Genomic DNA, 19,053 nt, shown 5'->3' on the forward strand with positions numbered 1-19,053 from the left:
CCGAACCGGTAAGAAAACTCAGTGAATAGGCAAGCTAAAAGACAAGCTAGCAAAGAAACTGGCCACCGACTTAAGGTGGAAACCATTCAAGCAGGCTGTTAATATTTTCTCAATTATTTTTGACAAAAAAATTGCATTCGAAAAATTAGCCATTAGTTGGAATGAAACTTTTGTCTAGTATCGGACTCATTGGAAAGACTTATCATTCAAAGATCGCATTCTTGAGAACATGAAAACGTTATTAACAATTCAAATTTGTTAATAACGTTTTTCAAAATTGTTTCCGAAAAAAGAATGATAACACTACAGAAACTTTAAATTGATGCAAGTGCAGTAAAAGGAACTGTACTGAAAAATCAGACTCATGTTTCGACTTTGGAAGAAACGACTGGAAAATGTAGGCTTGGGGTGTTTTTTTTTTAAACTCAAACATTTCGAGTTTTTATTTAACTTTTGAGGACAAAATTTTTTCATAGCAAAAAAAGATATTTTTGCCCTCAGCTTAATATCAAAAAGATGGAGTAAAAATTGCCAGTTTGCTTACCTTGGGATAAGAAATGTGCGATTAATTTCCTGTTTACTCCTGGGTTGAACTTAAATAGATCGTCATTGCTGAGTAGTGGATCTCAAATAGATCGTCATTGTCGCATGGGGGAGTAGTGGGCGAGGGGAGGCGTAGTTGGCTAAAAGCTAATTTTTACTATGATGATGGCAAAAAAATAACAGTTAAATGAAATTTTAAACTGCGAAAATGAAAAAGTAGAGAAATTTAAGCATACAAAATCATGTAAAAAGAAAAAATTCATGAAAAAATCTGTAGCAAGTGCACTAATCAGGAAATGAAATAACTTGCAAAGTTTATCAAAATTCTATCAAAATATCCATTACAATCTATTATGATGGATTATATTGAAGTTAAGAAATTATTAGGATTATACTCCATTTTACCCCGAAGACTAGGGGAATGAAAAATGATGTGATTTTAAAACCGAATTTTGCTGACAAAACACGTTGTTGGTGTGACAAATTAGGAGTAAAAAAATTGAAGGAGGGAACAAATGTTGAAGGACTCGTCATGAGATAAACTAAATGAAGTGTTGGCAGTCTTTTCAGCCGGAAAACAAGCCAAATCAGAACAATCGACAACACTTGTTACTTGTGGCTGACTACCCTACAATTGTTAAAGGTAGTTGTGACTTGTCATTCACCGAGTCCAGAGATGTTCTGACTATCAGACATAAGAAATCACTCAAAATCTTTTTTTTCGAAATATGATTGCTGTCAAAAAGATTTCAAACTACAGCATGCTCTTTCTTTTAAGAAAAGAGTACAGCTTACAATGTGTCAAAACAAGATACGAGACGTTATTGGGGATCTCGCTTTAATACTGCGCAAGGATGTAAAAAGGGAACTTATGACTAATCAACAAAAACTGATCATAGCCAACTGACAGTTAGAAAGAGTGATGAACGCAAAGAAACTGAAAAAAAAACTGACATAATTTTTCAAAAACTTTCAACTTTACAATTTCGAAGAAAAAAAAATGGCCATAATGCTCTTTGAATTTGTAGTACAATTATTGATGGACAATTTTGTACGAATTAACCCAATTTGAGAAAACTGGATCAATAGGCAAAACTTTTATTTCGCTGGGAAATCTGATAATAAATTTCCATTTTTGAAATTAGAAGTGGATCACATTTTTCTTGATCTATACATTTGTGCTGTTCGATAGTGGATTTTGCCTTCCTTTTAACAATAGAAATGCACTGAATTTGAAAAGAAATCACAAACTGCGAAAAATCAAAATTGAGCAGGAACAAAATTTGAGGCTTTTTCCTGAAAAAAAAAATCAGCAAGATCTAAATAAGAGTACTCACTATGTTCATTGCTCTTAAAAAGAGGAAACCGTTTCTGATATTTTTGATTGTGCCTTTAGGGGCATACAGTTTGCGCTGTCACTTGATATTCGTGTCAAAGACACTGATGCTCTTTTCTACATGATTTGCTACCCCGTAAAGTTAATGAATTTAACAGAAAACGATTTTTAAAATGAAGAGGGATCAGGTTAAAAAAAACGACCCATTATCTTAACATCTCTGGTAATTTCTGGTAACTGGCGTCGTACCAACGGAGTTTCTTCTTTCTCGAAAATATTAATTGATGGACTGAAGAAACTTTTTTATGGTCATGTTGTGTTCGGTTCTGAACCGTATCTCTTTTGCAACCTTGAGAGCGACAATTTTTTGCTAAAACTGACGAAACCAAAACGGATATCCCTCGGCAAAAAAGACAGCAGTACTGGGGTCTCTTCTCACGATGGAGGTTCCGTCTCTCAAAACCGTGAGAAGAGGCCTCAGTACTGATGTCTTCCATGTTGAGAGATATTAGTTTCGATTTAGTCACTTCTTTGCCAACAATTATCGCTCTCAAACCGAAACGACTGAACACTAGAAAAATTTCAAGCAATCAGAATCGTTAAGCGTTCCTATCCGCATGAAAAATTGTTCTTTTTTGTTCCGACTTTCGTATTGAAGGTAACGGAATACTTGTGCTCGGGGTGGGTTTTTTCTTCAGACAAATATCGACTTTTTAACTAGCCATTTTGACGGAATTTTTTAAATGTCATTCAGAAGGAATTGTTGTCTTGAGCTTAAACTTGAAAAAATATTTTACCTGTGCTCCTTTTTTGTAAAGTTATTGGGGTATGGAAGAAGCTTATTTGCCATAAATGATTTGTTACTAGGAGCTAAAGCTATCACTTTGTACTTTAGTTTTTAGTTGACGCATGGGGGGATGATTTTCAAAAAAAAACGTCAAATTTTTTTTTCATTTTATTATATTACATTCGATTTTTTCATGTTATTTTTAGCTCCATAGACCTTAAAGTCAGTCTGAACATTCAGGGCTTCGCCCTGATACCAGCAGTTTTGTTTTCTTTTAAATCTGTTTTCTTTACAGCTTAAATTTTTGACAATGTTTATTAGACCTGAAAATATCTATGAACTCAAGTATCTGGTTATATTGCAATTGGATATTAACGTTCTGGATTAATTCGCCTATATTGAGATTAATTCGCTAAATGTTCAAGTTCCTATCCGTTCATCAAAAATTACTGGCTTTACCAGCGGGCCTTGGATCAATTTCTTTGCAACTTTAAACTTGATGTACTAAGCAATCAAAATAGTTCATTATTTTGGGTATCTTTTCTCGGTTTTTGAAAACTTAACACAATTGGAAAAATATTAATGAGCTAAGAGAGATTGGAAAATCCGAAAACAGAAATTCATTTTCGCAAAAAGAAGTCATTCACGTGTTTTTTCGCACCATTTTCAATTCGTCATTGGAGCGCGGCATTTGCCTTCCAATTAGCAAATGAGACTTAATTGAACCGTAAAACTAATCTAAAGTCAAGATGAAATTTGAGCTCGTGACCTTTACTTTTCTTTCACTGCTTACGACTTTTTTAACGTTCGTTCGTTAACACTTAGAAAAATCTGCATTTTTGACAAACTCTCCGCTTAAATTCTGTGAACTATCTGTTTGAGCTCTGATTATTCTTTTCTAGACATTTGTTGCTTTAGCGCAATTCTTCTTTCTATTCGTTAGATGGCCAAAACTGACTAATTGAAGAAATTTAATTATATTTGACATAGTGTACGGCCAAGGGCAACATGGACGGTAATATTTTTCGTCTTTGACATCAATGTTGAGTTCAACGAACTTTCTATGCTGAACTGAATGAATGAGCACCAACAGACAATTTAGCAATTTGGATTAACATCTCGCGGTGATTGAAATGGGTGCCGGACATCAAGCCGACGGGACTTCAAGCCGAATCGTAAAATTAGGGACTTCAAGCCGAAAATTTTCTCATTAAGTCATGAAATAAGATTAATTTGAACACTTTTCTGAAGATTTTCTCATTTTCATGATCTTTAGTCGGTATTTATCAGCGTTTTCATAAAATTTAAACCTCCAAATGATGTTTAGGAAAGTTGAAAAATAAAACACGGCTAAAGGCAAATTTCTTGATTTAATTTATGCATTTCAAAAACCGGCTGATATTATTAACGGATGTCAATCCTAAGTGATTCATTGTCATAAATAACGCTTATTATGGACTAAACTAGCGTAAGATTTTGAAAAGCAAGGTTGTACAGATGAAAAAATATTGATTTGAGGTGCTTGTAAAGTTTAATTTTCGGCCTGAAGTCCCTTCGGCTTGAAGTCCCGTCGGCTTGTTGTCCTAGACCCGATTGAAATGAGCGCAGAGAGTAACAAATCAATGTACAAGTACCAATACTACTTCTATTAATTAGTTCGGTCTAAGAAAGCTAACTAACCTATCACTATCAACATTGTTTCGGTTTATTCGGATCCCGGCTAGCTGATATAATAAAATGATGATTTCAAAATTTTTCTGCCGAAAATAGTATTGTCAAAAACTAGCCCGGATTCAATGTTTTTTTTTTCAAATTTAAGAACGTTAGAATAAGCTAAAAAATGTATACTTTTCAGGAATGACAAAGAAGCACGTAAATTGTTTGTGGTAATTTTAAACAGAAAGCGATATGGTGAAAATTGTTAAGTTTTACTTCGAGTGAATTTATTTATTTGTACAGAAATTAAAAAGTGGATAGAGTTTTCAAGGAATGCTGGAGTGAACTCAAACTCTTCGCCGCCTTTCGAAGTTTTGAGAGCAAAATCAAACGGACACTAATCATATTATCTACATTCAATTTCAAACTAATTTTCTTTTGACAGACACTTATCGTACCTTCTAATATATAGTTTGATTTCAAACTACTTTTTCTTCCAAAGCTAATAACTTTATTTTATGTTTTTCAATGATGGACCTTGTTTTATTGAAACACTTATTTCAAATTTCATTTGATGAGCTAAATTGCTAGCATTAATGACCAACATAAGTGTCAATTGACTTTCGCCATCAAAAATTCTAAAATTTAATTTTGAAATATGAATAGTTTATATTCCTTTTGTCTATTGTGATAATTTACACATATGAAACGTAATCGTTGCAGCTTTTCTAATTGAGAATGAGCTTGATTTGTGCTGACTCTATTTGGCTTTAACAAGTGCGTCCACTTTCGCCTCCAGTCTTTTTCTGGCCTCCTGCTCCTGTTCCAGTTGACCTTCCAGTTCTTTGATCCTCCTTTCCAGTCGAGTCACTGTGTCTTTCACTGTTCGCAGCTCTACCTCCTAAAAAAGAATTTATCCTTTGTTAAAACTAATTGTAATTTTTACGGACAAATACGAAATTTTTTTTAACAAGCTTTATTCGATCTTACACGAAGTCATTGTATCTTCTTTTCATCGGATACTAACTGACTCATTTACCTTTTACTATGATTAAACAACCTACATTACTTTCAACCAGTCAAAAAATTGTTGTGGTTTTTCTTTACAACTTTTCAAAACGTGTTCAGTTCAGTTTTTTTTAACTTTATCATGAAAAGAGGTGACTTATTCGTATCTATTGACAAAACTAGGGCTAATCTAGAAGCTTATCTATTTTTCTATTAAGCCTATAAAAATAACAACAACACTACTCGTATCAGGGCAAGCCCTGAATGATCCGACTGTTCTTTATTTAGTCAAACATTTTCCCATTCGAAGCGGCACTAGCAAACGGGGCTTTAAAACGCAATAAATTAAAAATTGAAGTAAAAAAGCGTCGAAAAAAGCCATTTCGATGCCAAAAAAGCCATTTTATTGGGCAATAAATTTTGCAAATGAGGTTGGATAAATGTGAACTTGTAATATCACAAGAAAATAAAACCAAAAATGGAAAAATTCTTTTAAAAAAATTTTCCCCCATACGCATGTAAAGGACAGTAATATATCTCGTATCTACTATAACCAGTGGCGGGCGCATAAATTTATCGAGGGGAGGGGGGGGGGGTTTGCGGTTTTTCGAAAAACGTTTGAAAATTTTGCTTCAAAATACTATAGGGACCCCTTATTTTGCCGAAAATTTTCTGCACCGCACTCAAATTTTTTCAAGAAACAGGCCAAAAAAAGCGTTTTTAGGCACTTTTTAGAAAATTTTGACCAATAAAATGCGTTTTTTGGCTCCCGCTCCCCCCTTAAAACTATTCATATTGGCAAAACATGGATGTCGTAAAATTATACCAAAGGGAAGACCCTTTGGAAAAATTTGCCAACCAGAATTGATAGGGAAGGCGGTCAAACACCCCCCCCCCCCCTCGGCACTCTACTGACTACCCACAGTGACAAAAATGGATAAAAATCGATTATATACAGAAAAATCTACAGATTAACGTCACTATAGAATCGATTTATCTACAACCATTTTGTGAATTATTATCGATTCTGTACAGATAATCCAATTTTTTTTTCAACAAAAATAAATGGATTTCAGTGCCAAAATAATCCATTTTTTTATTGTGTAAAACCTGTATATAACTTGTAGATAATCTGCATATAGTCAGTATATAATCTGTATACAAGAAAACCTATAGATAATATTAATAATAACATGTAGAGAATCTGTATTAAATAAAATCTGTTTCAAATTGATTAGATTGGCTAGAAACTAGAGGGGTCGTAACAATTTCAATTGGGACAATTTTCATCAGTTTTATAGTGAGCTGAACTCACTTGAGGAAAATTGGTTACCGCAAACTACAAGTTTCAAGAGATCCCGCTAAGATTTTGCAATCTAAGGGTTTCCGCGGTAAGAAAAGTAATTTTATGCAAAACTTCTTCGAATGCCATTTAAAAGATCCACCTGTTCAGCGCAATTTTGAGAGAAAAACATCAATAAAAAATTAGAAAAATTAATATAGCGCAGTTTACTTTTTGCTGCAACTTATTTACACAATCAAGAATTTTATTTGTTTTCCAGATCAAACATGAGTACAAAAATTTCAATAAAAGCCTACATTTTAATTTTATTTCACTATACTCATTCTATCTGATTGTCGAGATTGTTGAGAAAAAAATATATAATCTGTATATATTATGTATTTTTTTTATGTTTTGGCAATGATTATATAATGAAGAAATACAGCAAAAAAACTTTAGCAAAACAAAATACATTATCATAGTTTATTAAAACTACATAATCGAAGCTTTACTCTATAAAATTACAACAGATCTTAAATCTGTATCTTTTTTTTCATAGATAATCGATTGTTATCCATTTCTCCGTTCCTCAATGCAATGTTTTTCAGCCAATGATTTTTCAACCAAATTGAATCGCCACACTGACAATTTGGGGCGCAATAATAAGTCATCCCAAATTGGCAAAACGGTTCAATAATAAATCAAATTGTTCGGAACAAAAAACATAGCCAACAGACGAACTGAAAAGGTCAATGTTCAATTTTTTTTTTGAATTTTTTCATATTTCGAATATGAAAAAAAAAAACATATCACGTCAAAGCTCACATAAATGTAACCCAATTATAGAAAATTGTGTCAATTGGGTTTTTTCTTATTCCACTGAAATCTGAGAAAAAATTTTACGTCCATTTTTTGAAACACGCTATTTGAACTTTGTTATTGTAGACTATAACTTAACTTTTTTTAGTTCCTAAACACTTATTACCAACCCAAGCATAAGTATTCCATCAGTCGGACCAATTAATACATACAGCATAACACTACAGATGAGACGTATTACAGTACAAGTGCAACTGTTACACTAAAAATCAAACTCAAGAAAATGAATTTCCAAGAGGACATGCAACTCAACCCAAACAGATCCAACACAAAAATGAAAAACTTCATTCATAATCAATTGCAAAAGTTGAAGAAGACAAATTTCAAACAACGGAAAATGCTTGATTTCTACTAATAATAGCATCAAAACATTTGTAATAGATATTCGGTCTAGGTCTACTATTTAAACACATTTTTTAAATAAATTTTGCCGTTCCAACATTTCGCTATTGATTATACATGACAACTCTGATAATGAAATGAACTAAAATATCCCGTAGACATTTATTGAGTCTAAGGAAAATCAAATAAATCCAAAGTTACCATTTCATGATAATTAATCGTAGCTATTGATAACGGCTTTTTATTCTAGCCCAGAAAACTACCCAAAAAAATTATACTGTACTCAGTAAGCCATTCAGTTGCTAATTACTAGCGTTTTCACCAATAAATCACGAATGTTGCTCTTTAAATCAATACTAAATGGCCGTCATCTTATTCTAACTGAAGATGACCTGATTGCCAAACAATATTTATCTACTTTTACTGGTAAAAGTATAAAAAAAACGCCCTTAGACTCAATAACCCAGTCCCTACCATCCCAGAGTTAACCGTGTCTCACCGTTTTTGATTGCTTCACAGCAATGTTGTTCTGAAATGGAAAGACAAAAACAGCATAACAACAGATGAACATGATGAAATGAATATCACACAAATGCAAATGACAGAATAACAATCTCCTAATGGCTCTTTCTCCTTATATATCAACCACATTCACCTCCTGCCCGCAGCTTAGAGACAAAGCCTATCGCAGATCCTAAAACTGCTCTGCTACTTGTATATACTGTGATAAGATTTACGTAAATCTAGGGTAATATGGTAGTCAGGGAGGATTTGGGGGGGGCGCTTCCCCTTTCAGGGTTTCGACCGCCTCACAAACCAAAGGGTGCCTGCCCGCTTTGGTATATTTTATGGCATCCATTTTCGGCCGACCAACCCTAAAATTTTTCTAAAGGCGCCTTTGGCGCCAATATATCCTTAATTTGAAGGGGAGCGCGCGTCAAAAAAACGCATTTTTTTCGTCAAAACTTTCCAAAAAGTGGTGCCCAAAAACGGCCCATTTTTTACCTGTCTCAAAAATTTTCCTGCGGCGCAAATTTTTTTTGTTAAAAGAAGGTCTTTATATTATTCTGAGAGCGCTTGGAAAATAGATTTTTTAAAAATCCGCCCCTTTTTAAAGTTCTATTTTCTCTACTTTTGTATTGAAAAAGAACTTAAAACAGGTTCAAAAGGGTGTTAAGAAATCTCTTTCAACTTCGACTTTTTGGGTTCTTTATACCAGGAACATCAAACTAGTCCTTGTCCATGTGATAGATGAATGCCATATGCAATATCTGTTAATCCAATTTTGCAATGAGCAATTAACTAACCAAGATTGCATACATTATTTTTATCAGTATTGCCTTAATTGATAAACCGGAGGAGCTCAATAAAGGAATAAAAACGCCAGTTAAAGTGAAAAAGTCTCTACTTACGAATGCACCCGATGCCGAGAAGTCACGTGGCTTTTCTGGAACCTGGGGAGGGGGAGGTCTGGTTGGTTTAGCTGCCATTCCCGGAGGTGCATTTGCAACCATGTTAACAGTTGATGATTGTGATGACGTCACAAAAGCGGTCGTTGATACTGTCGCTGAATTGTGATTGGTCGAATGAGAATAAGCAAAGGCTGGATTCTGATTGGAGGAGGAGTGAGCTGATGTGTGATTGGTTGGTGAATGATTCAAGACTGAAGATTGGGGTCTGTGACTATAAGGCGACGAAGCTTGATTTTGAGAGGGAGAAGGGGAGGGGTGGTTGTTGTTGTGACTCACAGGAGGTGTAGCTGTAGCAGAGGCCGATAGGGAAGTTTGGGTAGTAGGCGGGGTTAGTGTTGATTGGGGTCTCGAAGCCTGACAAGCAAATGGTGGAATTTCAAAAAGGACCTTAACTGTATCTTTGAAGCGGGAACCAAATCACGACGATATAGGAATACTACTGATCAATAATTTGGCGCCACGAGTACCTAGTGATCTATGTATCAAAAGCACTAAAAATAAGTTAAGATATATTCTATAATCAAAACTCAGAGAGGGAAGCTTTAAGAATCTGATTTGCGATTTTGATGCTATTAGCGAAGCAACTTCTAAAATTTTGAGCAAATAAGCTATGTAAGTCGCCGTTAGTTGTAAATATAGTTTAGCATATTGATTTAGCTACTGATTGGTTCGCTTGTAGAGCATTCCAACTCTAAGCAATGTTTAAGCGTTTTCCAAAACATGTTTCATTATGGGTCAAATAAAGAGTGATTTGTTTGATCCATACTACTATTGGCTATAAACCCTGAAAAAATTAATATGTCCTACACTGCGTAGTTTAATCAATTATTCTGCTTTTTCATTGGAGCATAGACACATCAACTTTATTTTTTTTTCATACCAAATAAAAACCAAATTGAACAAAACCTGATTCATTATTAAAGGTTTAAAACTGGTGAACATAGCTGCACTTACGACAAGGGGCTTAAATGGTTTAGTTGGAGCCCCTGAAGCACCGCCGAAAACGGATTTTCTGTTTTCGAAAGCGGACGAGGGTGTCTTTGCCCCACCAGTAGCAGCAGCAGAAGGAGGGTTCTTCGCGGCAGCTAAAGTCGAAGGCTGGGGGGAGATCAAAGGCAAAGAGCTTTCCTGGAAAGCACAAATCAAAAGTATTAAGGGAAATAATAAAATCAACGACTTCAAAAACCTTGTATGCGAAAGAAATTAAAACGTTTTTCTGGTCTAACATCAGTTCACAATGCAATGATCGAAAACAATGGAATTCAAACAACTTTTTCCTCTATTCTCTGCAAAAAGTGCACCCTAACATTTATACAAAAAAATATCATTAACCTAATCCATTAATACAATAGGAAGAATTTCGAGTACATCATAGCCTTTCCTGGTTGAAACCGAGAATTGGCCTTTATGTTTGCATATAAATTGCAGATTACAAGTCCCCAATGCAAAAAAAAACATAGCCAACTGACACTTGGAAAAGAGTAATGAGCAAAAGGAAACAAACGGCTTGTTTTTTGAACATTTCAATTTTCGAATTTTTAAGAAAAAAACATGGACCTTCAAAATTTTATGGACCTTGAAATTTTTCGAGAACTTCACAATTTTACAGTTCTATAGCGGAGTTTACCTTACTCTCAAAAAAGGAAATGAAGTGAACTTGACAAAAAATCAAAATTCAATTCGCGAAAAATCAAAATTGAGCGTGAACAAAATTTACTTTTCCTAAAAAAAATAACTACCAAGACCTATATAAGAGTACTCACTACGTTCATTTCTCTTGAAAAAATAGCCAACAGACAGCTAAAAAACATAGCCAACTGACTTAACAGAAAACAATTTTCTTAATTTCGCAGGGAAATCTGAAAATCAAATTCCACTTTCAAAATTAGAAGTCGATCACATTTTTCGTGACCTTTTAACTTTCGCTGTTCGATAGTGGAATTAGCCTTCCTTTTAGAAAAGGAAATAAACTGAACTATTAAGAAATTAAAAGTCGAACCGCGAAAAAGAAATCGTGAGCAGAACAAATGTTATGACTTTCCTGAAAAAAAAACGAAAAACAAAAAACTATCCCGACCTATATAAGAGTCTGAACTAAGTTCATCGCCTCTTAAAAAGAGAAACTCTAAAAAAAATACGGAACTTTATATTCGGGTGTTTTAGTTTTTTGTTTTCCACGCAAAATCAGGTACCACAAATAATCATCGGACTGGGTTGAGTGATACATCACATTAAAGCCATTTCAGTCGTGATTCGAACCGCATTAAAAAAGTCCCACACTTTTTGTAATGTCGAGAAAGGCCAGTTCGAAATTTTTGATTTTTTGACCTGAAATGCACGTTTATGCATGTCTCAGGTCTTCCCCCACCATATTTTGATAATAAAACCAAAAACTTTATAAATTAGTTTTATTATCAAAATATGAATTTCGAGCAAATAGTCTTAACAAGCAGGCTCACAATAGCCTATTTTTGCTTAATTGTTGCCGTGAAAAATTAGTTTTTTTCAAGTAAAATGTTTTCGGAGTTTTTAGCGCCATTTGGAAATTAAAATTAAGATAAATTTTCTGAAATTACGTTTTTAGATTTATTTTTTAATTTTTTAACCATTATTTCTATCATTTTTGCTTATTTTACTATAAAAGTAGAAGTTTTTTAAGTTCTTAGTCTTTCGTTCAGATCCTTTTATTACGCCACGCAGAAAACAACGACACGTATTTCTATTTAGACTATGGTCGGAACATTATGCCACTTGCACAGTAACCGGCTACCCTTGTTATAATGTATTCATATACAGGGAATCTATGTCTATCATGAAATCTGCTCCTTCACCTCACATTTGGAACTATTATTAGACAGCCTTTTGGCGGAATAACCGGTGCCTATTCATAAGTCCCAAAGGCTCCATAGCTTTAAATCATCAATCCCATAGCTTTAATGCTGTTTGAACAAAAGCCAAACAATCCATTTAATCGTTGACTCAAAATTCAACCAATCAGAACTCAAGAAGATAAATTTTGGTACTTATGTAACCGATTTTTTGGCTTTGGGTCCTATGAATATTGGGACTTAGGGAAATTCGCCAGAATAAACCTTATATGACAATAAACAATGACAAAATTAAATAGATTATTCCAAAAATAACCGTGAAGCGACAATTCGTAGTAAACGACAATTCATAATAAATAAGCGACAAACACTGATTTATGCGCATTATTCCTCTAGTGCCGAATAAAAGCGCGGCGGAGCAAGCGTATTCTACTTGCCAAAGGTTTGTTATGAATTGACGCTTGTTACGAATTATTGCCTATTACAAATTGCCACCTCACCATAAATAACACAGACGCGAAGCTGTACCGCAAAGAGTAGTTAGAACACGACAAAAAGCAGCACTATAAAGTGAAATAAAAAAAAGTAGAAATAAGCCTTGAATAAGTAAGAATACGGTTACGTATCTGATTCGATCCCGCAACCTAGAGATTTTAAGCCAAACGCACTAACAACTCAGCGACTGATGCCTAGCTGCTCATAAACACTGTCCACAAAAAAGCAGAGAACAGATGCTGTGAAATTTCCAAAGCTACAGATAGTGACTATAGCAAAAGTGCCACCAAATGAGCACTTTTGATCGCGAGGTAGCTCAGAAAAAAGAAGGTTCGTACTAATACACTACGATCGCTAAAACTCGTTAGTGTAATCATATAAGAAGTATATCAAGTTCGTTGGGTTCGTCAGCAGTGGATTCTGAGTTACAAATTATCGATATTACTAGCAGGTAACGCACCTCCGGTGCTTCGATTGTTTGACAGCAAATTTTGGAAAAAAAATTGTCATCCTCTGAGTGTACTCTGAAAACACGCAATTACAGGTTTGGTTCTTTCAAATTCTATTAGGTTTTTCATTCAAGTTTTTTTTTCAAATTGTGACAAACCATAAAATTTTGTTTTAAGTTTTTTATATCTATGTTTATCTATAAGAAACGTCAAATCTAGTGAACTAAAAGCAATTGAGCAGTCGCAATTGCACTCATGCTTTGCAACTCCTGAGAGTATTCTCACAGTACGTTCCCTTATACAGGGTTGATAATTTCACATTTTGAGAAACTTTTCAAATTTAAGTTTTCTGAAATTTTTTGAAAATCAAAAGTCATATCTCGAAAACTTAAACAACTTGAGCAATCAGATTTAAAAGCAGAGCTTGCAACCTCTGAGAGTACCCATAATTTGAGCTGCCATAATGAGAGGCAAGATTCGCAATTCTTGATATTAATCTGACAGCGCACAAATACACGGCTGATAATTTCAAATTTTGTGAAGTATTTTTTAAATTGAGTTTTCTAAATTTTTTTAAAAACTACAAATGTCGTCGTACCTCGTTAACTAGAAGGACTCGGGCATTCATAATTGGAGGCCAAATTTGCAACCCTTGGGCAAACCCTGACAGTATCCGACCATTGATTTGCTCATTTCATACTTGGTGAAATAAACACTGAGCTAAAACTGGATAAAAGAAAAAACAACTCACAAAAAAGGGCATATATTGGAAAGGTTAGTAATTTTAAATTTTTGTAAAGTTTTTTTTTCATTCAAGTGTTTCACATTTTGAAAATGCATGAAGTTTTGTAAAGCTGTTTATATCTAAGTTTTTTGAAAAAATCTAAATTGAATAAAGAAAAAACACATCTTGGAAACTAAAACCAATTGAGCATCGTATTTGGACGCAAGATTTCCAACTCCTGAGAGTATTATTACGGTACCCAACTACAACATTGCGACTTTTAAACATTGAGAAATTTTTGAAACCAGAAAAAACGTCATATCTCGAAAACTACAAAGATTTGAGCAGACATATTTTGAGGCAAGATTCAAAATGCCTGAGTGACACCGACATCTTCCAAATACAGGGCTGGGAAAATCAAATTATGAAGAAAAAAAAACGTTTTCTGAAAATAGTTTTAAAAAATCCCAAAAAGCGTCATATTTCAACAACTACAAGTATTTGAGCAGCAAAAATTGGAGGCAAAATTCGCAACTCGTGATAGTACCCTCGCAGTACCCAACTACAAGGTTGTAAATTTTCAATTCTTTTGAATTTTTCAAAACCTACGTGTTCTCAAAAGTTGAAAAGAATTCATAAAACAAGACATGTCTCGAAAGCTACAAGGATTTGGGCAGTCATATTCGGAGGCAAGATTAGCAATACTTCCTTGAGAGTACTCTGACATCACCCAACTACATGGTTTTTAATTCAAGTTCTGTAAATTAGTTAGTTTTTGAGTTTTCTGAAACTTGAGTTAGCTGATAATTTATTTAAAAATCTCAAAAATCATCGTATCTCGTACATTAAAAGGATTTGGACATTCATAATGGAGGCTAAATTTGCTACCCCTGGCAGAACCTTGACAGCATCCCACTATTGGGCTGCTTATTTTAAACTCCGTGAAACAAACAGTAAATTCAGCTGGAAAATCGAAAAAACTTAATCATGGCAATATATGATATAGTTTAAACGTGCAAAAAATCTTTCATTAAACATGCAAAAATAATACGTTGATAAAGCTTAAGCATGGTGAGATAGTGAAGCCCGCATTTAAATATATAATAGATTTCAAATTGGAAAATTTGTTAGCGTCCTTGGAACTACTGTTGAAACTAACAAACTCGAAGACGTTTTTTACAGCCGATAGCGCTTCTTCAAGTTTTGTTTATTGACGAGTTTAAAGATGGTAAATTAAAAAAATACTTCAATATATCTTCATGTGAATGTAAGTTGTAGTTATGAAATTTAAGCTCTTCTTTAACATGTTATAACTTACAGGTGTGTGTTTGTTCTGTTTATTTCTGAGCTCACTCAGCAAATTAGCTCCTCCAGGGAAAGGCACTCCTCCGAATCGGTTTCCTACTCCTGGTCCTCCAAACGGGGGCCCAACTTTCACTCGAGAATCCTCAGGGACGGGATCTAAACTGGAATCGCCTGTCGGGGACTTTGAAGCGGCCGACTCCTCTTTTGTTAATATAACCGCTGCCTGAAGTTCAAAACAAAATAATAAACAACCCTTAAAAATCACCAAATTGAAAAAAAATCACCCTTAAACATTCCAATTTCTAATAGCCAACAGAAAAATGTGAAACTGTTATTGAACTCAAGGCAACCAAAAAAACGCTTGAAATTTTGGATTGTGGAAAAAAATATCACGGAATTTCAAGAAGGTTGCTCTTGGAATTTCAAGAATCTTTTATGATGGACACTTTTTCTCAAAAAGCTAACATAATTAGAGAAAAATGGTTCAATGGGTAATTTTTTTATTCCGCAGAGAAATCTTACGTTAAAATTCACTTTTGAAATAAAAGCAAATGATTCGCGGGGTTTTTGCATCATATAAATTTGCGGAATTAGGCAAATGAATTTTAACTCAACTTAAAAACCTACACGTTCAATTCTCCACTTCGTTCATTGAAACTTTAAAAATAACTCAATTTGAGTCCTGGAATAATAGATTTTTTTAAAATCTGCTGGGAAATCAAAGCATAAAAGTCCACTGGTGAAATTGCAAGTCATGGAGGTTTCTTTGCTCCATTTGCCGCTTCTGTTATTGGAGAGCGTAATTTAAATGGATTGAAGAGAGCTTAATAACAAACAAAAAACACGACCTAAATAAGTGTCTTCATTGCGTTCATTGACCCTCAAAATTGAGCGTTCATCTAGAGCTATGACTACTACACAAACTGAATTTGTTAGTTTTGTCACAATATTTGAAGAAGATTTACAAGACTGCCCTGTAAAGTTTAAATTTCTTGTGCTACTTGAGCCGTAGAAAACTACTCTGGTCTCTTAACGTAGTCCGCCTAAGAATATTAAGAAAATGCATAATTACTAACTAAAAACTAAGTTTAGATGAATTCGAGGTGCTTATTGTACAATAATTAGTGAATTTTGATCCGAAACTCATGGCATGGACACAGATGCGGAGCAGAGCTCGGCCCAACTTCGATACAAAAATTCACGCCAATTTTCACTAGAAAAAAAATCATTTCTCGGAATTTAGTTTTCCTAAAACTCAATTGACATATTCTACCCAGTCGCAGCAATCATTTATGTGAAAAAAAACGGATCTCAAAAAACGCCTGCCAAAACAATTGCAGAAAACTTATCGGAACTAAAATACCTACAACTCTCGTAACATACAAACATAGCCAACAGACAGTTGGAAAAGAGTCATTGAACGCAAAGGAACAAAAACTATCTAGTAAAAAATACTAGTGTGTAACGCACCTCCGGTGCTTGAAACAGAGTATTGAAACAATTGTTTATTTCTAACAATATGAAAAAGGAACGAAATGAATGCAACCGTAACAAAAAAAGGAACAACGCTTTTGATGTCAAAAATTGAACAAAAAATATTCAACTTAAAGGTTTTTTTTACTAAATGGTCAAATCTCCGAAAAATCTCAGGTCTTGAAAAAGCGGATATCTGAAAAACTAAGATGAATTTGGGCAGCCATACTTGAGGCAAGATCTGCAACCTCTGAGAGTATCGTCAGAGCATCCCATAATGGTTTTGGAATTTCAATTATGTGAAATTTTACTTAAGTTTTGAAAACTTTAAAACAAATCATAAAAACGTCACATCTCTCAAACCAAACGCGTTTGAGCAGTCCCCTTTAAAGTCAAAACTTGCAACCCCTGAGAGTACTTCGACAGCACCTGGCTACAGGATTGGGAGTTTCAAATTTTGTCAAATCGTTTATATCTAAGTTTTCCGAAAATTTGAAAAAATCAGGATAATGTCATATATCCGAAGCCAACAGGATTTGGGCAGTCATATTTAAAGGCATAATTTTAAACTCCTGAGAGTAGCCTGACACGACCTAATTACAGGGTTGAGAATTTCTGAAAACTTTGAACCAAAAACAATGAAAACACTCGAATCTCGTAAATCAAAAGGCTTTGAGCAGTCATATTTGGAAGCAAGAATTGCAACCCCCGAGAGTACCCTGACAGCACCCAACTGCAGTGTTGAAAATTTAATTTTTTTTCAGAATTTTAAATATCTAAGTTTTCTGAACATTTACAAAAAATCACAAGAATTGTCGTATCTCGTAAAACTAAAAACATTTGGGTATTCAAAATTGGAAGATTAATTCGCAACCCCGTGAAACCTTAACAGCATCTCAGTATTGGGTTGCTAATTTCAAAATTGGCGAATTAAACTTCAAATCAAAGCTGGAAAACAAATTCTTAACCAATGCAGTATACGAAATAGCTTAAACGTGAAAAAATTCTTTCATTAAACATGCAAACAATACGTTGAAAAAGCTTAAACATAACGAGATAGTGAAACCCGCACTTCAATGTATAATAGATGACGATCTTTTTACTTCAATATATCTTCATGTGAATGTAACTTGTAGTTATGAAATATAAGCTCTTCTTTAACATCTTATAACTAAGAGGTGTGCTTGTTTTGTTCTGTTTATTTATGAGCTCCTCCAGCAAATTGTGAAGTCCACATTTAAATATATGGTAAGTAGACATAGCCTTTGAATGTCAAGAACAAATTAGGATGGATACTTTTTTATATAAATACACTTAGTTTGAGAAAACTGGATCAATAGGTAAAATTTATATACTACTAGGAATAAAATCTATTCCACTAAAACCTATTCCACTAAAATGTTATTCCCTTAAAATCTACTTTCGACACTAGAAGTTGATCATGTTGTTTCGCAACAACTCCGCTTTCTGAATTGGAGAAAGCAGTTTACCTTTCTTTTAGCAGAAAAAAATTGAGTTGAACTCAAAAATTGCTTATAAACTAAAATCACTAATGAAAGCATTCGTATGCATGTATGCACATCAGTAGCTATTGGAGCAATTGAATTTTTTTTTCTTAAAAAATAAAAAAAAAAATGACCGAGACCTAGAAAAGTGTCTTTACATTCATCGACTCATAAAAACAACCGGGTTGAATAAGTTTCTAAAACGGATTAAATCTCCGATTACGCGTTAATAGCGCGAAATACATCGCGCGTTAATTGTCCCAAATTGGCCAAAATGGCAATTTATAAAACCCCACAACTTTAAGATAAATAATCAATAATCACAGGTGAAATGTTTTTCAAATTTTTGCTCAAATCAACAATACCTTTTGAAAGATATTTAAAAAATTCCGTCAAAAATGGCTACTCTAAATTTGTCTGAAGAAAAAACCACCACGAGCAGAAATATTCAGTTACTTTCGTGACGAAAATCGGAACAATTAGCGGACACGGTAATCCGAAAACGATTTTTTTTTTCAGATCAGAGAAGTTCCAGTTGGCAAAAGATCAAGTCTGAGCCGGGCTCGATCAACGGACTGTTTAGCGGAAAAAGCTCGAACAATTTTTACCGGAAGAAGTCAAAATCCGGGTTATCAGACACTTGCTCTGGCAAATAAAATAATCATTCACAGGACACGTCAAGAAGGCTCACAGGTACAGTTTCAAATATTTAGGTATACCAAAAAGAGATTTTCCAAATTCGCCTAGCACAGAAAAATATAAGTCCATCGTCTAGAAAATTCAGCTGCTGGCAAAATTTAGAGAAATTGCCAGCAATGCTTTTTTTAAAAAGATTATGAGCAAAACTTGCGGTTTCTTCGGCGAGCGTTTCTTTTCGCTCAAAATTTGTATATTTTGACGTCTAAGACTCTTTTAGAAAAATAAAAGGGTTGGTGGGTAGGGTCGACTTACCGATGGGTGCGTGACTAT

General features: G+C 34.2%; 1 protein-coding gene across 5 annotated transcripts in view; it reads right to left on the reverse strand.

Annotated features, from left to right (window-relative positions):
• Positions 1-3,624: 3,624 nt before the first annotated feature.
• The window catches only part of LOC134851661 (SH3 domain-containing kinase-binding protein 1-like), a 68,177-nt gene continuing 52,748 nt past the window's right edge, over positions 3,625-19,053 (reverse strand). For 3 of the 5 annotated variants that reach the window (XM_063867840.1, XM_063867841.1, XM_063867839.1), the window contains 5 exons: positions 15,120-15,329; positions 10,260-10,433; positions 9,246-9,659; positions 8,333-8,362; positions 3,625-5,223 (listed from right to left, as the gene is read on the reverse strand). In XM_063867840.1, coding sequence (XP_063723910.1) covers positions 5,083-5,223; positions 8,333-8,362; positions 9,246-9,659; positions 10,260-10,433; positions 15,120-15,329 — 969 coding nt within the window. In that variant the 3' untranslated portion in view covers positions 3,625-5,082. The remainder of the gene's footprint in view (positions 5,224-8,332; positions 8,363-9,245; positions 9,660-10,259; positions 10,434-15,119; positions 15,330-19,053) is intronic. The other 2 variants (XM_063867843.1, XM_063867842.1) reach the window with 2 other exon arrangements.

The sequence above is a fragment of the Symsagittifera roscoffensis genome, chromosome 7 (assembly GCF_963678635.1).
Source record: "Symsagittifera roscoffensis chromosome 7, txSymRosc1.1, whole genome shotgun sequence".
NCBI lineage: Eukaryota > Metazoa > Xenacoelomorpha > Acoela > Convolutidae > Symsagittifera > Symsagittifera roscoffensis.